Source organism: Labrus bergylta, chromosome 8 (assembly GCF_963930695.1).
Source record: "Labrus bergylta chromosome 8, fLabBer1.1, whole genome shotgun sequence".
NCBI lineage: Eukaryota > Metazoa > Chordata > Actinopteri > Labriformes > Labridae > Labrus > Labrus bergylta.
The window spans coordinates 10,140,417-10,163,114 of record NC_089202.1 but is presented as its reverse complement, the minus strand read 5'-3'; the positions used below and the strand labels follow the sequence as shown (position 1 = coordinate 10,163,114).

The 22,698-nt window shown below is 41.2% G+C and overlaps 1 protein-coding gene across 3 annotated transcripts in view; it reads right to left on the bottom strand.

Moving 5' to 3' along the window:
- Window positions 1-22,698, bottom strand: part of fhod3b (formin homology 2 domain containing 3b) — an 86,007-nt gene that overhangs the window by 26,193 nt on the left and 37,116 nt on the right. For all 3 annotated transcript variants that reach the window (XM_029277967.2, XM_065957997.1, XM_065957996.1), the window contains exons 4-5: window positions 10,111-10,178; window positions 8,806-8,911 (exon numbers count right to left, since the gene is read on the bottom strand). In XM_029277967.2, the coding sequence (XP_029133800.2) occupies window positions 8,806-8,911; window positions 10,111-10,178 (174 nt within the window). The remainder of the gene's footprint in view (window positions 1-8,805; window positions 8,912-10,110; window positions 10,179-22,698) is intronic.

Genomic DNA, 22,698 nt, shown 5'->3' with positions numbered 1-22,698 from the left:
GGGTGGACTTTGCTTAACTATGCTGAAAAATATTGGGGGTAAATGAAAAGGATGCTTTAAAGACAAAGATATTGTGGCCTGCTCCAATATTCAATCCCCTGTATCTTTTGGGACTGGACCAACTGATAGAGTAAACATCCAGTAAGTCATCGTTTGGTGCTGGGCTTGATGGGTAAGTGCATTTCCCAAAGGTTGATCATACCCGTGAGAGTGACACAACACAGCTGAGCTGCAGGCCATTAAACCGCTCAAATATCCCAAGAGACTATGTATGTAAAATATATTGATTAGTGCAGCTTTAGAATGGACAGTTTGGATATTTCGGTAGAATTGAGTGTAATCAAAAAGCTGTCAAATATTAAGAGCAGCCAGGTAACTTCATGGTCCTAACATTTATCATTCTGCAGACTGTCTGCTATGAAGACAAGTTTCTTAATCAGGCCCATTAAACAGCTCTTGAACTGGATAAGACTCGTTCCAGGGTAACTTTCCATTTGTAATTCAGCTAATCACCCAGATCATTAGAGCCAGACAAACTGCCTCTGCCAGACCGATTCACCGAGCCAGCAGCTAGACTTACGTTGAGCCGCATACAGTAAAACAACAGGGGGATGCTCCCATTTCGGTCCTGAGATACATGTCTGCCAGTGTTTGACACAGTTTATTATGGGCTTAAGCCCAAATACATTCCCTGAAGACAAACAAACGAACCTAATGGAACAATGGCATAAAGTGAAGCAAGGGGGGGCCTCTCCAGTAGTTTGTTGATAAAGCTCTGAATGAGGTGCTGCAGACCTGATGAACTACTGCAGTACTGAGCAGAGCCTAGTGAGCTGAGGAGATTACAAAACTGTAAGGAAATAAGAAGGACATAGCATGTTCCATTTTATAAACTTCTCTATTTCTTCTGTATATAAAGTAGTATAAAGCTTATAGAGAAGATGGCACCAACAGAAATATTAGAAAACAGTCATTTAAGGACAAAGACAACCGAGGAAAGCCCAACATGAGCCTTTCCCATCCCATCCAAATGGGGAAGACTTTTGAGAAAAGTTACTGCATGACATCCACCCACTTGAAAAGCGAACTGAAAGATGAGCTGGGGTAAATTCTTACTGCTCTTGAGAGAGCAGTGGTGTGATTCGCTTTGGTTCTGGCCAGCCATATGAATTCAGTCCCACAGTACAGTCAGCTCACAGGAATCAGCTGTAAAACCCACTCCAATACTCAGGATTTCAGTCTGTTTGCCTGTGTGCTGCACAACTGCAAAAGATTTATTTTTTCTCCAAATCATAGTTTATGTATCTTAGACAGCAAGGTCAGAGATGACAAAATGAGAGCTTGAGAAATGAACCAAGTCAAACAGTCTTATAATTGGCTCGTATACTGAATTCTGCTACAGTCAAACAGGCTGCAGTGCAGGGTTGTAATTCTAGTGCCAGTGGGTTTGCAAAGCCTGAAAACTCCTGCAGATGACAGGAGGAGAGAAAAAGGAGGCAGAATATAGGTCAGCCAGGTGGGGTTGAATTGGGTTCAGATGCAAATGGTCGGCTCTTGTGAGAGGGGACCAGAAAGGGTCTGAGGGGGTCTGCAGGGTACGAACAAGGCTCTACGCTTAACCAACAACATGACACCTTGTTCTGTTTTTCTTATCAGTATGAGGTTGACTGGACATTGATTTTCACTGTGGTGCAGTATTAAACAGTTGATGGAGTATACAGTAGTATATGTTTTAGTGCGGCAACAAGTATGTCAGTCACTTTGAAGGCTGGGGATTTAATTCAATAGAGAGAGGCCAGACTGCAGGCAAAGACAAAATATTGCCAGCAGAGTAAAGAGAGCTGAGCCGAAACCATGTGTAGCGCTCATTTCCTAAATTTCCTCCGACCAAATGAAGTCATTTCTGTCATCCTGGAAAAGTGACTCAGACCTCAAATTGCACATGAAAATATTATTGGCTTTCCAAAATATAACCGGCTTTAACAAGGACAAGACCTCGTGAGCAGTGAATGTAATTTTTAGAATTTTTTGGTGGTTCTGTTGGTTTATGGTTTAGGAGTTAACTAGCACGTTTGTAATGAAGTAAACAAAACAAAGACAAACAAACCAGCCTCCTTGTCAAGTGACCTTTAGAATTTACCATGAGCGTTTAGACAGAAAGTGTGAATGAATCAACCTTTGAATGCACCAGAAAGGTGTCATTAGTGTGAGAGTGTCTGGAAATAAAGAGGTGTTTTTTCAGATTGAAAAGTGTGCACATACGAGGAGCAGTGACCGGCTCTCAGACTTGCAGGAGAGCGAGTGGAAAACATGCACATGTTCCCATGGGATCTCATTACAAACCAGAAGTTCAGGTCTCTGTTGGTACGATGGGGGCATTCCTGGAGATCTTCTTCGCACTCCAGACACAGCGCTTGTCCACATATGTGTCAGCAGTTCCTATGTTTTCCCTCTCAAATTTCCTTTATCCTGAAGGATTAACCAGAACATTTGCTCAACTTCCCCTACGTATACTTCTTCCTTGATTACACAAACAAGGAAATGTTCACTCCTACAATAAGCAGCATATGCATTGCTACATTAGCAAAAAGCCTCTTGACCCAGCCGAGACAGAATGGAAATGTTTACACAGACGATGGGCCTTACTAAAGGTTTTCCCCTTTGCTCCAGAGCTGACGACCTATAACACAGCCAGACAACACAATACGCTGTTTCCAACAAGGGCTTCCAACAACGCTGTTAACCCAACTATGTCTGGGCTTTCACTTAATGCTCGGCAAAACAGCCAGAGCAGCAAGAGAAGAATTTAGTTACGCTCTGTAAAATGTTTAAAGAGCCTGCGTCAGAGTATTCCACGAAAACAAAGATCCCGATTTTAAGAGGAATGAAACATCAGTCTTACAGTATATGCACTGGTGTAATTGAAAAAACTGTTGTGTTATCAGATCGCTGCAGAGTCAGTCTGTGATCCAAATGTGTTTTTCTAAAAAAGGTAGATTTAAACAAACTATGTAATGTTTTTGTTTGTTTTGTTATTTGAGTAAATACTAAACAGAGCACTGTATGTGAGCCTCGATGTTTCGCCTGGCTGATCCTCCACATATAAGTAGTAACGACACTTCACTGAAAGACAGACCAACAGAAGTTTCAACAAAAGGGTTTTGTGTTTCAGGTGCACTTGAGGCCTTGTGAAAAAGACTACAGTTACTGCTTGTGTGACAGTAAAAGCTGGATTGAGTCCTGTATGGCCACCAGTGTTCCAGACCCCAGACACTAGCAATGGCAATGAAACACTTGACTTGGACGCATCCCCCTTTCCTTTTAAGGCCGTCAGAGCAGCCCCCCCACCCCCCTTTGGATACCTGGAAGTCAAGGTGCTTTAACCTATGGTATTATAAGTGCCGTGGCATTAAAAACAGAAAATGTGAAAAAGGTAGCAGGAAAAAGAAGGAAAGAGAGAAATACAAAGGTAGAAGGATAGAGAGAGAGAGAGAGAGGAGGAAAGGACGAGATAAAAGCATGAGATGAAATATGAGCATGACTTATTTGATACAGTAATACTTTTGGAGCGTTTACAGCACAACTCCCATTCCTGTGCTAGCTATAAATCCACAAATATAACTTATAGCATGTAAGCCTGTGTATATACAATAAAATACAGCATGTGATGAGATATGGCCTCCTGGGAATAAAGGTTATATATGTTAAGTTTAAGAATGTGTTTCTCCAAAATGTAGCCAAGGCGTAATAAAGGGCTGTTTCTCTAAAACACTCCCGTAGATTACGACCCTAAGCTTCACTTTCAATTTGATCCTACAGAGGCTTAGAGATGGCAAGTGTTTAGTCAACAACAGCATGCAGTGACAGAAATGGCATGGCCTTTGAGGAGTGAAAACAGAGAAAGTGTTGCTAAAAACAAAGCTTACGTTGAGGAATGTCAGTAAGCATTTCAAAGCGGAGAGTAATTGCTTCAAGTTGACTGTAATTGTTTTTTCTTTAATCTGACCGCTCTCTGCTGTTCATATTTTACAGTTACCAATTAAACACAGTTGTTACTTTTGGTGGTTGGGTAAACCCTACAAGAGAAACAATCAGTCAGGTAAAATCTTTTCATTTTGTTCGTCAAGCTCCTCGCGATAATTAGCACAGCTGACATCATGTTCTGAGATTAGTGAAACAACTTCTCTTGCCTTATGCACAAGGTGTTTTATTTACAGGTGGTAACGCTCTACTGTGTGTAGACAACCAGGTCTTTTTAACAGAAGCACACCCCTTACAGTGTTTGCACCTTGGGAATTATATTTGTTCACTCACCTCTTGTCATCCTCAGTGAGTTAAAATAGTTTCTTGTTAGACTTCTAGTAGGCATGTATTTTGTTCAAATGTGCTCACACAGAGAAGTGGAATTAAGCCTCCATATTACGGGGGGTGTACTCGGAGTACTGAAAGAAAAAACACACTCAACTCCCTTTCAACGTAAAACCACTAGGTGCTGAATCCCAAAAAATGTTAAAACAAGAAAAACAATTAGGACAGCGCTCCAAAATTGTATTTTAATTGCCACACGGACGTTTAGAGCAGACGCTCTTCTTCAGCGTGTAACAGGCAATTTTCTTGGGTGTACTAGGAGACAAGTCTCCACATATGCAGGTTTTATTTGAGTGACCTGGCTTCACAAAGCCTGATGCTCCATTTAAAACATCGAATAGCATTAAGCTTGTAATGAACTTTCTCTGAAAGCTTTCTGCTACGACCTCTGAGAGCGCTCACATTAAAGGAGACATCGTATGTGTCATTTGACTTTGACAAAAAGGAATGAATGGCAGTCTGCCTCAGTCAGACTGATATAACGAGAAGAATTGAGGAATATATAAAAGTTATGACAGTAAAAAAATGGCACTGCTGCTGCAATTAAGAATCGAGAAAATTATTTTTTTAATGTGAATGAATGTTAAATATAAATATATCAATTTAACCATCTGAGGAACTGTAAGTAGCTTTGATAAACACTTAAAGGCAGAATATGCCATTTTTTGATCCAGCAGATGTCGCCCTTGAGCACCAGCATGAAACCAAAACAACTCGTGCTGCATTGTTGTGTTAGCATGCTAATGCTAGCGATCGTTATTATGCTCGTATCTTTACACTGCATGTAAATTTACCTGAAATGAGCGTGATCTAGAAACACAGTTAAGCAGTGAGTACAGTATGTTATTCTTCTTTTCTCTAGTCCCTCAATTAAACAAATTTTATATGAGATGAGCCGGCCGTCGTCCCGGCGATGTAAACAAACTGAAGATAGGACACGGAAAGCTTGGAAAGCATCACAGACAGCGGGACTCGGGTGTTACACCCATTGTAGACAGTCATGACTCACATATAGGATATACTTGATTTCTATTACATTTAAGTGTGAAAAATCACATATTCTGCCTTTAACTACTTATCATAGTGTGCCCTCGACAAAAAAGTACAAATTACCTCAGCTGAGGATCTGTGATGCCCATGGAGAACATCGGCAGGATATATTTTTATGAAATGTCGACACTTTACAGCCGAAATTCTGAACATTACTTGGCGCACACCAGGTTATGAGTTTGGAGTAAGTTACCATGGTGATCAAGCCAGGTTAAACGGCAACCAGTTCATAACACGCAAGATTCTGCCTAAAGGCTCAACTGACTGACCTTACCCTCTAATCTTGATTCAGAGCACTCCCCCCCCGCCACCCCCAGGATGTCATAATAATTTAAAGAGTAAATCTGCATCACTGATCGTTAACAATGTTCACAAGGACATTCCCCATTATAGTCTCAGAATACTAAAGGCTGTTTTTATTTCAGTTTTGCACAGCAAATCTTAAAGGGAAATGCCCATGTCAGCATGCTTAGCTGCTTACAATTATTTCATATTGTCTCGCTAACATGTTGAAATTTAGCTGGTAGGTTTGTTAGTATGAAAACATAAGTAAAAGGGCTTTAAAACCACAGTCACAAGCCAAGTATTTAGTAACCTTTGACCTGATGAGAGCACAAAATAAAAGGTGAGAAGTTCAAGGTTTTCACAAATCAACAGTCAGCCAATGATAGTGATGTCTTTACCATGTTGGAGCTACAGTATACCCAGAATAAAAGTTGCTGCGATATTTCCTTGAAAAACAAAATTGTCAACCTTTTGACGGCACTATAAACTGATCCGTTTTGACAGCATTCATTCAAGTAGATGTTGAGATAAATTAAAAAAAAGTGGGGCTACACGAAACTTCAGGTGATTACCAACAACAGTATAAATCTCTAAACTACAAAAACCAAGTATGACACCAATTTTCAGATTTTCACTTCATCATTTCACTCCCATGTTTTTTTTCCTATATATCTTTGGGCCACTTTTCGTCTCCTTTGGTTAGGACGGGTGGGGAGAGATAGAAAATATTAGGAGGAGATGGTGGGGCATGAAATGCAGTAAAGGGTCGAGGTTGGATTCGGACCCATTGCCAAAGCGACGAGGACTGCAAGGACGGCGCACAACAAAACCGCCCTGAACCTTGATGTTTTGTGTTGAGCTAAACACAGCATCAGTGCATCAGTTGTGATGCTAGCATCATTTAAATGCTTATTTCAAACGCAAGAATGAAAATCCCAAATGATCCCAGCATTACCTCTGGTGCTCCTGTGTATCTGCAGCACCTTAGCAGGGCTGTGAGTGTGAGGCCTACAGGAGTACCAGATGGCACTGGCACCTCTGAAAGAGTGACCTCACAGCCTTTCTCACTGATGGGGTGATAAAGGCATACAAGCTTTCCCTGGAGCAAACAGCGCATGCCTCCCAGGAGCTAAGCCCAAGCCTGGAAGCCCTCCGAGCCAGGTGTGAGAGGCCCATACTAGGGGCCTGACCCTAGCCATGCAGACCCAGAAAATCCACACATCACTGAGGGAGCACTAACTGGCCACAGACACCTCCAGGGCTTTAGGAAGACGGATGAAAAAAAACGAGAAAAACAAAAAGTGAGATGGTGTAGATTGGTTGGGTGAGCTTTACAATGACGGCTATGTTCCAGAGAGCTCCGGCTGGGAACCTGTTTTTGTCCAAATGCAGGAAGACTGGTGTGCACGTGTGCCTTTTTCATCTAAGAAGGAAACACAAGATTGATTTTTATTCATGAAAGGCAGCAAGATTGTTTTGTCGAGAGGCTCTTAATGCACACCAGACAGATGGGTTCAAGGCCACATTCCTACTTTTTCTCTTTTTTTCCCCCCTTTCACGGGCCTGAACTTGAAAGACAAAAACAGCCAAAATCCCACATTAGAAGTGATCAATGTTTGATACCGAAGCAATTACCACTACAAGGTCCTCACTCTGTCTATCTTCCTTTATCTTTCTGCACGTGTGAACATTTCAGGCATTGGATTTACGCCCCTCCTGGGATTTCTTATGACATAGCTCCTCTTGGAAGTCGTCAACAGTAAAGCAGCCAGACCTGTGTACATTTCTGACATGTGCATCTGCGCTCCGGCACATGCTCGACTTGCTTTCTCCTACACACAAGGGAGGGTGACCTGCTACACTCCACATTTCCTCAGCTGCTCCATCGAAAATTAAGTCAGGAGTTGAAACAGGTTAAAAGGGCTTTTGGGAGAGTGGTAGTTTTTTTTTTACTTTCTCATGGTGATGTCGAGATTCATGAGGGGAAACTAGAGCGTGCATGGATGGGGCTATAAATTAGCACTTACACCTTGTTTTAGCCATTTACCCCATGTGATTTATCAGCCTGAGTCAGAGACTAGGCAAAGTTCAGATGAAGCTCAAACATTAATGACCAGAGTCTACAGAGGTAGTAGGTGGGGGCCATGTTCATGTGTATAACGGGGGGGGGGGGGGGGAGAGACCTTTGCTCTTTGATTTTTTTAAACAGGAAAGGTTAACAAAAAGAAAGTTGGAAAATGAGAGGCTGAGTAGTTAATAGACGCTAATAGAACAAACATGAGGAGGGGGGGTTACTTCTGATGGAAATGTGCACCACAATTATAAAGATTAAGATCACTGTGATTCCTGTTAGTGATGCTTAATGATGAAACAACAGCAAAAAGGATCTGTTATATGCAATTCCAGGCTTAAATGATTTTTTAAGTGTGATCCAAGCATATGTCACATTGATAGTATGTAGATAAATGAAGCAGTAGAATAATAAAGCCATTACGTGGTGAAATAAGTTGATTAACAGAAGTGTTGCACATTTGATGAAAAGATGAGGAAAAACAAAAATGAGAGAATAGAAAACAGAGAGAGAGAGAGGGGAGGGGGGTTGTTTTATGACCCGCAATATCCTGCCAAAACTTTTATTGGCCACTTAAGCATGTGTGACCTGCCCCCTCACAGCGGGCTGTTAAATGGTAGTGACCTTGAAGTGAGTGCTCTGAAAACCCGTGGTCCTGTAGTATGTCCTGTAGTATCCCTGTACAAACTGCCCCAGACCCTGCAGGACCTTAATGAAAACAGTGTGACCTTTCACCTCATCAACATGGGACAGATAAATCAACCAGCTGCTAAACTTGGCCTTCTTTCAGCATTATCCTCTTCACACATTTGAGTATGTTTATGTGCTTTAAGTGTGTGAGTGTGAGAAGGTCATCAGGCAGAATCATCAATTTACATGGTGTGTGTAAACACATGTGTTTCTGGATAGGTTAATAGAGGGGGAAGTGTTACATGATTGATTAATAGCGTCCTTGATTAGCCAGCATTGTAAATTCAGTGTGAGAAAGTAGAAATGAGCTGTGAGTGTATGCTGCTCTGTAGTGGACGTACCCCTGAGGATGTAATTCTGGTAGTTCTGGTCTGCTTCAGCCCCCACTTTTATCAAACATGTCAGTCCCTCTGCCACCACAAACTCATGCACCAGGTCCTTGTCGTCCTGGAGAGAGATCAAGGAGAAAGAGGGAAATGTCAAGACAATTAGACACAATTGTCAAATGTAGAGAATAAATTCATTTAATTGATTTGATTGATTTAGTCCGGCCATCCACTTCATACTGACCACAAAGTTCTTTTCATTTTATTAGTTCTCATAAGATGGTTGCAAATCATGAATGAGAGTTTACAGAGAAATAATGATCTAGAACTGGATGTTTTACAGCTCTGACAACTGTCTCCCCACTCCAAAAAATGTTTATGTGATAAAGATAGAAATACAAAAAGCATCAGGGCTTTGTTCATTATTTCATGCCACGGCAGATGCTTAGAAAACAGGAAAAGTCTACTGATACATTTTCATGCTTAAATTTGGACTGTAACGAGACAACCAACCTTTTCAGGTGCCTAAGCTTTAGCGTAAGCCTTTCAAAATAACTTTTACTTTATTCTTAAGAAGTCATGAACAAATAAGTTGTACTAAACTGAACCCTCACTAAGACAGTTACATTGCATGTAATACAATTACAGGATGGCTTCCTGCTGCCTGCTCAGATGGACTCCCCATCGCTGTGATCCAACCACTACACACCTTATATCCTGGATTTCAAAACCTGTACCTCTTACAATGCCAATGAGTAAGTCATATAAGCCTCATACTACTTCTGTAGTCTAGAGAAAATAAACAGCTATCAGGACAGGTGCACTCTTTAAAAAGTATTCTACAGTTCTGCAACCCTACAAAGCCACTCATGTTGTTAAGAGCGAGGTGAACTCTGATCTATTCTGGGCCTGCACCAATTCTGTTGCTCTCTTTTCCATCTAACTGTTGGTTAACCCTCCCCCTCTGTGTCTGACTGCTCGCCAGGCCAGCTCGGCCCAGCCCAGTGTGTGAATTGTGACCAGACCTGAAAGCTCCGCAGCTGCCACGAAGGCAGACTCTCAACAGCAACAACTCTGCCTCAAGAAGACAATGCTGCGTCCAACTGTCAGTGCGCATGTGGGCACTGATGTATATGCGCCACGCACGCTACATGAAGTTCTTGCATGTTAATGTGGCCACATGCATAGGCACATTCATTACCTCCGAGCACTGCAGAGGAGATTTTACATGCTGGTTCTGATCATGAACAAAAACAAAAAGGAACTGGTTCTCTTAGGCTTAATCATAGGAAGATATTTTTTGAAGAGAATCATAATTACCTGAAAAATTTGCTTGAGGGAAAAAAGGGCTCGCCGTAGTTCCCGTCCAGTAGAGTTGTACAGTTTTTCTGTGCAGGGAGAGAAAAGCACAGAGTGGGGAAAGAAACAGTTAATAGTCACACATGTATCTTTTTATCAGACTTTCATATTTAAAATGAACAAACAGATTTCATCATTACATTTATATTCTTGAAAAATAAAGTGCCCATCTACCAGAGGCTCCAGAGTAAACTGCTTGCATCATACTTAATGTTTTAGGGGTGGATTACAAATATCTCCTTCAAACTTACTTAGGTCGTGCAGAAAATAACTGGCAGCAATTATTCAAAGTAGCTAAATGTGATAAATACCCTACAAAAGGAAGAGTGAGAGCATGGAAGTGGTGGGAGCAACTCAGAGCACATCTGCAGAGAGTTAGTGAACAGTGGTTGTTTCCTGCTGACAAAGCCATATCTGTAGTTTAATAATAGCATAATACAGAGTCGGGGAAGAAGCATGAGCCAAAAACCACCACAATTCTAAGAAACAATATACCGCCATTAATCTGATGCTGAATCACCACAGAGTACTATAGAGATACGACGGATGACAGATGCTTGTGATTGAGGCAAACATTTCCTGCAACTGCTTTAACGATCCCTCACCCTGCGTGCCGTCTGCCAGGGGAGGGCAGCACTGAGCGCAATCCTTGTGGCTCACTCGTCACTGCTGCTGAGTGAACTCTCTCTGACTCAGCAAAAGCTGCTGCAGATACAGCGACATACTCTTCAGCACAGTCCAGTTCTGTCCAGTGCAGTGCAGTTTGGTACTCTGCTTTTCTCTCAGCATTTTATTTTCATTCACACATTGCTTATAAGTACTTTGCAAAATGGCCCTTCTTGCATATACGTGTAGACAGATACTCTCTCTTGCTTAAAGGCTTGATGACCTTCTTAAGTCAGCAAAACTCTGGCATGTACACAAACATGCATTATGCAAAGATAGGCAGTTTCACCCTTTCTCTCTTTCTATCACACACAAACACACATGCTCACACACACACGCACACACACACACACACACACACACACCCTTCATTAAGCAATTTGCAAGGTGGCGGTGTGCTGCATCCCAGCAGATGATGCAGTTGCAGGAGGATGATTAATCACTATTGACTGCATGACTGACTTTTAGTTAGAACTTGAATTGACAAACATGCAAATGGGAAAAACAAACAAACAGACCCTACACAAGTATCTGCTGCCCTCTAACGTCACTGTAACACACAAAACACACACACACACACACACACACACACACACACACACACACACACACACACACACACACACACACACACACACACACACACACACACACACACACACACACATAAATCAGATCCTGGTCTTTAAAAACAGCTGACACTAATTCAAAATTGGTAGTGTGAGAAACACATACTAATGAGTATATAAGAGTGTGAATGAGTGTGTGTGTCTTTGTGTGTGTATGTGTGTGTGTGTGTGTGTGTGTGTGGGGGTGTGTGTGTGCGTGTGTGTCTGTGTTGCCACTTCCTTTGGCACACACAGGACCGGACCATCTGATGTCTCCCATGCCGTTCGAGTGGGACACAACCTTTGAACAATGCAAATAAAACCTCTGACTCATTACACAGAGGCCCACTGGGACTACTATCATGCAACATCATGAAATGCAACCCATTTAGAAAAAAAGTTTCAAGTCTGGGTAGAGCTGACAGTAGTGGTGTAAGTCACACTGTATGTTATCGGAGATGCAATGCAGACCGACTCGGACTGAGCCATGTGTAGTTCAAACGCTCCCATTTGATCTGTTTTCAGATTGTGATTAAAGTGCTCACACTCCAGTTCCAACACATTTCTTCATTAGATCTTGCTCCTAATTTATGACTCAAATAGTATTCAGTATGAGTGGAGCAGAGCTTTTAGTGTTTATGCATTCAGTGCCATACATGGCTCAGAAACGTGATGACTAGATGGTCGCTGGTCTTTTATGGAAGACCTCTGGCCAGTTACTGGCAACAACATCCACAAGGGATAAATCTCCCTCCAGAGAAAAGTCCAGCGGTATTAAAGAGGAAGCTGAGCAATGCTGGTGATTTGTGTCTTTATAAATAACAGGAAGGAACTGTTTTAAGGCCTTTTTTTTTTTTTTTTTTTTTTTGGTTCAGGAGTTCCACAGCTTGGGGGCGGTGGAACTCCCAGGCAGTTGACCTCAGGGTTTCCAGGTCAGCATCATCTTTTAAATCTCCTCTGTAAACATACCCACTGTGACTACAGTTTTTAGGCTGCAAAATATATAAAATCTTTAACACATGACACCATTCAATTTAGTGCAATCTCAAAAAATGTGTCCTGTTGTGACTTGTCGTTGCTTTCACCGTGAGCTATTTGTCCAAATGGATGCTGGTTAGCGTGATTCTGCAAAAATATAAAACAAGTCCTCAGGTGCAAAATGAAATCTTCATCATCTAAAAAAAAAAAAAAGCATTTGAACAGCTGCACTCTCCCCTGCAGGTCAAGGATAGGGCACATCCACTGCTCTGAACCTCATGAAGATGACTAGGAGAGTTGAGATTAGGAATTTCTAAACAGACAAGCTCTGTGATCACTGAAGCAGAAAGACAAGAGGAAGATGCTCAGGGTTACTCATCACACATTGAGCCTACAAAGCCAGCTTGATTTGTGATCCTACTTAAACCCAAGCCTTGACTCAGTGTGTGCATTTTTCATCTCAAAGTCTTAACTGCACTTCCTCACGGATTCTGAGGGTTAATCAGTCAACAGATAAATTACACACAGCGCTGCTGAACAACCAGCAATGATCATGTCCAGATCACCGCACAGCACTGCTACAGCGAGGTGTCCGTGCCTGGGCTGTCACGGGGCTGAATGCTTTTTTCCTATGTGTATCTGTGTCCATCAGCTACAGTGCAGCAGAAAAATGTTTCCTTGAAGAGATCTGGTGGCCTTGGAAGTTTAGTGATCCTCTATCAAAAATAAAGTTGTTTCTTCCCAACACCAATCAGTTCCTTCACTGTGCCTGGCTGCAGTCCACACACCACTGCACCTCTGAGAGGCCCGATTCTTTTGGTAAATAGCTCAGAGGAGATTAGTTCCATACCATTTGGCACAAATATGCACCTAAAAGTTTGGGTCTACAGGGTAGCCCTCTCTAGAAAAAGAACAAAGGCACCTGTTTTTTTATCAGGGGAAATGTTTGTGACCTACTATTCTCATATTCACATGAAACCCTGCAACCACCTGAAAGTACTAAATCAATGGCTCTGAACAATTTTCATGGGTTTGCTATTGGTCAAGGGAATCCTAGAGGTCGAAGAAGTGTAAAAGATGTGATGGATAAAGGAAAGTCAGGGCTTTTCAGTAGCTTCTTTCAATTCTTACCCAAGGTAATAACAAACACAATTTGCTGCAGCAGCAGTAGTTTTCCACAGCCCGGCCCTAAGAATATTAAATTAGTCATCCAACTATGTAGTAAATTACTCTTTACACCACACAAGACACCCTTCAAATTAAACAATGCATGAGTGCAGCTGAGGACATCAGCAGACTGTTTTTTTCTCCCCCTGAGGCTTTTACTGACAAAAACCTGACAGTAAAATGACTCATCAAAGTGAAAGTGTTTTTTTACGTCTCATTTTTAATGTACCACCGGGAACAGCTGTTTTCTCTTCTTAAATTGCTATACACAGGCACGTTTTCTCAGCTGGAATAGCTACAGGGATGTAATGCTCTCGTAATTATGACAATCATAAAGGTAGTAGCGGAATTTCTATAATCATCAGGAATGTGCTCGACTACCAGGAGAAAAAAAGAGTGAAAACCTGCTGTGGGGCCTGATTCCCTTTCGACAGACAGGACTGTATGAATGTTTGTGCTGAGAAGACAACTTTCAAGAGCGAATCCGTCTTGTGCTGGTCTTGACGTCTTCTGATTCTCTGTGACAGTGCCAGCACATTATAGCGATGCTGCATGGTGCGAGGGTCAATATTACATCATCTCTTCATGGCAAATCTCATAACAAAAACCATCCCCCAGCTCTCAAGTCATCAAAATCAGTGTTCAAATAAAAGCTGCAAACACATCTCTCATGCTCAGTTTCTCTTCTGTTCACAGGCACTTATTTCCAGAAAGTGCCATAAAATGATAAGGATGACTACCTCTGCTCATACTTGACGAGGAAGGCGGAACCCATAAACCACATCCAAAGCAGAGCCAGGAAACCCACTGAGACCCACTGGGCAGGATACCCTGCACGCTGAACAGTAAATTAAAAATGTTCTTGCTTTCAGGAGTGGAGCGGTCAGACATGAAGCTGAAGAGGAGGATGCCTGGCACACTACAGGTTATAGTATATAAAGCCTGGAGCTATGAGGAATGTGGAAGTGATAAGGCTGAGAAAGTGATGGTATGATATCAGACCAACAATTTGTAATAGGTTTAAATACATAAACAAAGGAAAAACAGGCAGAATAGTAAATACATAATCAAGATAAGGACCAACTATTGTAAACTATATCCGATCTGTCTTTTCTCCATCTTTCTAAATCAGTATGTGTCATGCCAAATAAAAAAAAAAAAAAAAAAATCTGATTTGAACAAAGGATGTTCATCATTATGCAATGACATCAATCTTTCAACACTCAGCCAACCCTTTGTGTTCTGTGTTGTTATTGATGTTGGCGCAAGCTAGCTTACACAAGTAAAAAGTATAAATTAGACAGCCCAATAGAAATGATCTATTGCACATTGTTAAGCTGTGCTGGATGACAACAAAATGCTGCTCCACCGTCTTTAGTTTGAACTCTTGAGGCGGCCACTAGACCTATGCCTCAGATGTCCTCAGGGTCCTAGATGGTTCATATGTCACAAGCATGTCAGAGGTGCATTTGGGTGCCAAGCCACTGAGAGACTTGAACACAAGCAGAGGAATTTTTTGAGTAACAGGTAGCCAGTGTAAGGTTTTTAGAACTGGAGAAATGTGGTCATATTTCTTAGTTTCCGTGGTTTCTTGCGGCTACTTTTTGTACACGCAGAAGTTGTTAGATTTGAGAGACCATTGAAAAGACCATTGAAGTTATGTTACCTGCTTGAAAGACGACCAAAATGTAACTATGAATGTTGAAAAACATCAGTTAACAGGAGTGAATAGTGAATCCAGGTGAGAACAAGTGCCAGCGACATTAATCAAATAGTATGGCAGCTCAATGAGGATGAGATCAGTTTGGGTTCAGGTGTGATTAAAGGTGGGGACCTGTGAAAAAGTAGACTATAGTCCAAAAGCCAATACACTGCCCATCTGTGCATTTAGCTTGGTCTCAGAGTTCAGAAGGCGCTCCACTGGTTAAATTGTACACAGGCAAACTGAAGCCCTCTGGGAGAGCACAGTCTTGTGTGAGCCAGCATCACCACAACTCTGCTGCTGATGTCTAAGGATAACAGGACCCATCTTTCATGTTTGTCTCCTGGTATTTTTATGAGAAACCCTTGAGTTTACGTTATATGTAATGGCCCTCTGGGTCACAAAACACAGCAGCAAAAACAACATCCACTTTGCCTCCTACTCATTTTTTCCTTCCCGCCTTTCTCACTCTGTAAGTCAAACCTCCTGTTCCAAAATTTAAGCAGAGAAAACATAAGTAATTAAGGTGGAAGACCTCCCACCATGTAAATCTGCTTGTAACATACTATAGTACTTTGCAGACTGAGATTTGTTCTTCTCCTTTATCCCATTCTCCCTTAATGAAAACAGAAGGTGAATGATGGGTCAATAAAAGCAGATTATAGCACTCAGGTGGAAATTGTTAAGCGGGAATTCAGGTAACAATGAGATCACGGTCAACATGTTTGGTTTGGAGAGCAACCAAAGAGTGGATTTTATACGGACAACCTGCTTGTGTGTATGCATTTCTGTATTTGTGATCATAAACATACATAGCACTTAGAGCCCAAATGCAGGCGTATGCATGCACACACTCACACAGACAGTTTACAAAGTGCACAGAGGAACAGACATTAATTAATTTGTTCCTCTTGCCTGGAGTTTATTCAAATGCTTTGGAAGTCATGATGGAAGACACATGGCGAGGATGGTTTAGATTAGAAGAAAATTGAGTAGGGCCACACAGAGTAAAGAAGCCCTCCTCATTGGGAGCTGCCCTTAAAGGGAGGGAGGCCTTGATTGGCCCAAGGGGTGTGAAGGTCTCTTAGCAGACACACAGCTAAGGCCTGGGACAAGATCAAAATAAGCCAAATATCGAATGAAATCTTGACTTAATCGCTGTAGCACACTGAGTTTACATTTGTATATGCGATATCCTATGTAAATAAAATTATATTGGATGGATTTTATTAGTCTAGTGAAAAGATGAGTGTTTATATACAGGGCATGATTTAAAAACCAAAAGTTAAATGGGTGCTGTGTTTGTGTGCTTTTGGGCCATTATTAGGGGAATTACTATATGAGGAACTTTCATATGAGAAATGTGAAATAAAATAGTAAGAACACAAAGCAGCAACTTCCGGTGTTGAAAAATCAAGCAGATGCACAAGTGCAGTTCCTTGAATGTCCACTTGAGGCTGGCTCCAAAAAGCCAAGAATCCACATTGAAATTCCTGGTTTAAACAGCAGAAATTAACATATTACAGCGAAGTCGGAAGAACAAAATTTGGTGTCAATAGCCCATTTCTTTCTTGGTACACACTGCACCACTTTGAATTTGTATTAAGCCTTAGAATTACTCATATATTTGTATAGTTAGGGACATGGTTGAGTTGACTGACAGGTGGGGTTTTGTAGCCTTATGCCAAAAGGATTAAGGCCCACCCCAACTCTACCTCCCCACCTGTTTTTAGATTGATTGAAAGTTTGGTTGAGATACCTTGTCCAATATGGTGATCGGCTTTTAAAATGCCTCTTCACAAACCCAACAATGATGTCACTGAGACTACGACCAAGTAATTTACCATCTATGCTGGACACACGTTCTTTAAACGTAGTTGATGACAGTGTTTGGAACATTAAAATTAACCACCCTACTTTTTTCTTTTTGATTTACCTCTGTTTTCCTGTTGTACCAGAACTTCCTGTCCTCATCGTGGGGAGAGCTGGGTTTGTTAAATCTCACAGGAGCAGCCAGCAGATCAGGTTTCTGTGCTGTGACACTCTATCCGGGCAGGGACATTTGATACCTAGGCATACCACAGCTTAGTTCCAGTAAACAGAAAAACTGCCTGACAGAGCTCAACGGTACTCATTGTCCCTCATTGGAAATGGGGAAATTGGATTGTTGTGTTTATTAAAGTGTTTACATACGAATTTAAGTGAAAGTTTATGTTTTTGTCAGTCACAATAATTCTTCTGGAAGGTAGCAGGGGCAGCATTTGTCTCTGAGCTTTGAGGAGTTTCAGAGAAAAATCCTCCAGTTAAACATGGCCCACCTTTTCATTAATACCTTGAGAGGTTGCACATGTTCTGCACAGCATTTAAAGGCCATCCTTGGCTAATCATCTCCTCTCTTCAATAAACTGTATGTTAACCAACCGTCAAGATGCTATCAGACTCTGTCAAATAGAAACAGCAGAGGAAGGCGAAGGTGGAATCTGCAGAATTCCAGATGAAGAGAGAGACATGACAGCGAGGCCAACGTGAGGACAGACAAATCTTTCATTAGTGGCTGCCTGTCTAATGAGTCATTCCTTAGCGACCAGGTGGGGAGACCCTCACTAGACTTCCCCCAATAAATGCCCCCTCCTTTTCGCTACTTTTTTGTAGCCCACTGCCCCCTTTCACCTCCTCAGCAGGGTTTCCCCACCATCGCCAACACTGACATAGATAGGTAGTGGAGCGGAGAGCCGAGTGAAGGCATGTTCTCACTCAGCAGAGCAGACAAAAGCCTGACACAGATATAAACTAGGGGATCAACAATTGAAGTGGGTCTGTGTGGGGGTTGTGAGAAGGACAGCTTTAATACAGTTAAAACAAGTCACCATGAAGTTATTGTAACTGTTCATTAGTGGTGCATCTGCCGCTCTGGAAGTGAACGCTCCTCCTCTGTTGGAAGAAGGTTGGGTCAAGTTTTTTTTCCGCATGTGTTGCTCGGCAGCTCGTTCAGCCAAACACATTTTTTTTCACTGTAGTAAAAACCAGTCGTGCAAATAGATGCAGAACCATATGCTTAAAGATTACGATTTAAAGTATCACACCATATTTTTCCCTTCTATCACATGTGTGCGCAGCACTTTTATACTTTAGGAGTTTTATCGTTTTATCCATAAAACAGACAGGTCCTCAAAGCCAAGTGCTTTTCTAAATGTATTCTTTATGATCCTTGAAATCAAAAAAGTTGAGTTTCATGTATAAGATACGATTAAAAAAAAAAGTTTTTCTCTAAAGGAGGTTTGGAAAATATCTCAAGAACGACCTCAGTGACCTAATTCATTTCCCTCCTCGTCTCTCACTCCTCTTGGCTGTCTCTCTGCCCATGACTTACTCCGCTCCCTCTCATTCTTAACAACCTGACACGAGGGGAAACGCACCAGTGCAAACTCTGTCCAATAAACACAGTTGTGCTGGGACCACATCTATTTCAGACTCGTCTCTAGGAATAGGAAGCTGACCGATGTGGAAGCACACATATCTGTCAGAGTTCACCATCTCTGTAACTTTGGGTAATAGAAAGACGGGCTGTAAAAATCACTAGAACACAACTGCAGTCTTCTTCTTATTTCTCTCTTCTTTTCTATCAAGCCAACATGTGTTTCCTCCCATCTTCTAAATAGTGAAGAGGAGAACATTTGGCAGCTGTCTGTCAGTGGCTTTAATAAGGACATTTTCTAGTTAACTTGACATATAGTGTATTACAAGAAGCCTCCTGTCATCAGTGTTATTTAGATTATTACTTCCACTAGTCTGGCAAATTGACACCTACTGTACAGACACCTTTGACATAGAAGTGAAAATATTGTATGGTTAAGAATGTACGAAGTGTTACTAGCTATGTGCATGTCAGGGGAAACAGAGATGTTTAGAGTACAGATAAGTTCAGATGTTGGAGATTCATGGTTTCCAAATAACAGCAAAATAAAGAAATAAATGCATGAAGTGAAAATAAGTGAGTTGCAGTAAAAAGCATTTTTAAACTTAACTGAAAAAAATAAAGTCTAAACTGAAAACCTTCCTTAGCACGGCTGCAAGTCTTTTAAGAATAAGAACATTTTTTGAGGCAAAGTGAGGCAGTAAACTGAGCACAGGACTGTGAAAGTATAGACAAAACTCAGAGTTATATAGAGAGAAACAACAAAAAACCTCTCTCTCTCTCTCTCACACACACACACACACACACACACACACACACACACACACACACACACACACACGTACATATCTTCAAACACAACTCATTTCTTGGCTATGTGAAGGCCATTATCTTTGATCCAGATCCACAATCAGCCTGGCACAGACTTCACCTACAGTACGATCATCAAACAAGCTAGTGCATGCGTTTGTTTTTATAATATGTCCTCCTTCAGATTTGGCCTTTAGAGCCTTCAAAGTGAAGTTATTCGTCCATGGAGGACGATCCATGAGGAACAGGCTTCATCAAAACGCTGTCCAACTTTAAAAGATAAGGCTGGACATAAAATGATACTCTTTGGTGATGTATGATCGAAACCATCAGTTACCATGACTATCCTACCTTTGCATGAGTGCTCTGTCATGTCAGATTGTTTCACCTTGGCACCCGCTCTGCTATGCCAGGCGGGATGTGAAGTGTGATCTGACTGCTGACAGCTGGTAGAGCTCTGGGAAAGGGTCAAGTCAGCACTGCTATTGACAACCAAAGAGGAAAGATATAATGGACTTACATGGAAGGAATACTGTAATTAGAGAGGTGTGATGTTCGTGCTTATAGTAGATCTGACAGTGTTAACATTAAACATGCAAATATTTAGTAGACAATAAATGCACTAAAACAAAACATTTCTTATGTGTATGAGACCATTTCATCCTGAAACATTAATTACCTCTGATATCAAGGAGATGTTTGTTTGCATAGACTCTGCTTTATTCTGAGTTGTCACTTAAATGAATATAATCCATGCTTGGCTCAGACAGTCAAGGACCTGTTTTGTCCTCTGGGGCCATCCTGTTTTCCCAACTGGAACAAAGTCCCAATCACCTTGACTGACTGCTTTCTCCTCAAAAATCCTCCTCGACATCACCAAATGATTGATGTGTTTGCAGTTATAGTCCTGGTGAATCATGTTAGAGCTGGCAGATAAGGAGTACATATGTGCTTGGCAAACTGAAGGAGTACACCCAACGGCCTCCTGTTGGCATAATATAATGTTTTGATTGAACTCCTTACTGTGACTAACCTTTACAGACCGATGGGGGATATCAGATAAAATGTGGTTTCAACATCTTCTTCAACACTGGCATGAAAAGGGATTTCTTTGCAGTTTTTCACAGCTACAATTTGGAACCTCAATCACATGCACTACAAAGAAAGATACAATTATTCTAGTTCTTGTTTTTGTTATATTGTGCCTTAAAACATGTTGTGATATCTAAAACATTCATATTTGTTCTGTCATGTTACGACTGGTCTATAAGAAATGCAGTGCTAAAGAGGCTTCAATAGCTTTTTCTCCTTCTCTAAAGCACAAATGACAAGGTGCCATTACTGTGGTGGCGTCTCCCTTTAAAAGCTGTGGGTTTGACTCGAGCTGTGCTAAAAATTGAAACTGTTTCTACTTTTAACATGACTTTCTATGTAACTTCACTGTTTCCAACAATGTAAAGGACTTCAGGAGGAAGCTGTTTGTCGTGACAAGCTGGGAAAAACAGGTGAGTGGACACATTACATACATTTAGTGGCCGGGCAGAGAAGGAAGATATTCTTCAGAGATGGATCCAGACAAGAATATTATAATCATAATAATTTCAGCCCTCGCTGATCGATCTGTAGATGGTATTGAGTCGTCCATCACCAGGGGATCGATGAAGTGATCTTCTGTAACCTTCCTCTATTAGCTAGCATAATCAGGTAAGAACTGCAAGTCATTATTACAGACCAGTTACATTAGCGAAACCCCCCCCCCCCCCCCCCAAAAAAAAAACATGCTCATTAAATATCTAAATGTATTTCACAATGAAACTAGTCCACTTAATTAAGCTAATTAGCTTGTAGAATAAAATTACATCACAGAGCATATATTATTATGTTGTGGATGGTTGAGTTTTTTCTTTATTTCAACATTATCTAGTTTGCTGTGCACATGACAAGTGTTATACCTCTGTGTACCATTTATTATATTCTTGCTAATATGTGTAACACAAAGACATGTGTGTCCTATGTGATCTCATGGTACTTTGGGAAAATCAACATGAGATGCGTCGGTCTATGACAGTAGGCTCCTTGTCTACATTTTTCAGAAATATTTTAGGCCTCTTTCTCATCCTTCATCTGTCATGTAAAAAAGTAATCCAACACTCTTTCCGCTCAACTGCGATGGAGAAACCAAGGCCTTCCTACCATGAATAAATGTGGATGAATTCATTTAACTACAGAGTGCACTGTAGCATGTCTCAAAAGTTTCTATACTGACATAAATTAAATATATTTAGTTACACAACATGTCGGAGATAAAGTCAACAAATGCAAAATGTTGTTTTTTCTTGGTTATCAAAGGAGAACCTGAATGGGATAACACCCTGCCTTTGCAGATCAGAGCTCATTTAAACAGGAGTCTAGGATCTTGTGCTTCATTTATGAGGTTCACAAGTTGACAGCCTTATCAATGTCTTCCAAGAATATTTTTTTAAAATAAGCATACTTGGAAGATTAAACAAGCCCATATCATGTTAATACAAAGGTAACAAATCACTGCCTTAATGACAAGTGAGATGAGAGAAGGTCTGCTTCATCACAATTGGTGCCCACTTTAAAGACAGACATACCTGGCTGTCATCAAACATGCCCTAGCAGTATAAATCACGCTATGAGATTTTTGGAAAACCACCATTAGGAGCTAGTCATGCATCCTTTTAGCATGACAGTGTCAAGGTGGGGAGGGATTGGCTGGCACAACTAAAGAGCCCACAATTTCTGATAAAGAGGTATCTGAGCTCTGCAGCACTACTGAGGATCAGCCCAGTCTTTTGGCAGGGAAGAATGTAAAATGTTTTCTTACCTTATTAAGCCAAAGCCAGCATACATATCAAAGTGTGTGACAGGGGAAAAAAAGGGAGAGATTGGGCCAAGATAATGATCAAAAGCTATAAAAAACAAGGTCAACAAAACATACCTTCATGTAAGGAAAAGGCTTTTGTGGAAAGGATGACAAAAGTTGTGCACAGACCGACGCTCACTTTATACAGGGAGGAACTATAGAGCCTTCATAACTTGAGTTTTGAAGGGGAGGAATGAGATGAATAAATGGCACCTCTACAAGCTTTAAGTGAAAGAGTCATTCAATGACTTATTCCAGCAATCTACTTTTAAATGCATAAAGTTGAAATTTTAAAACATAATAAGAAGCGCAA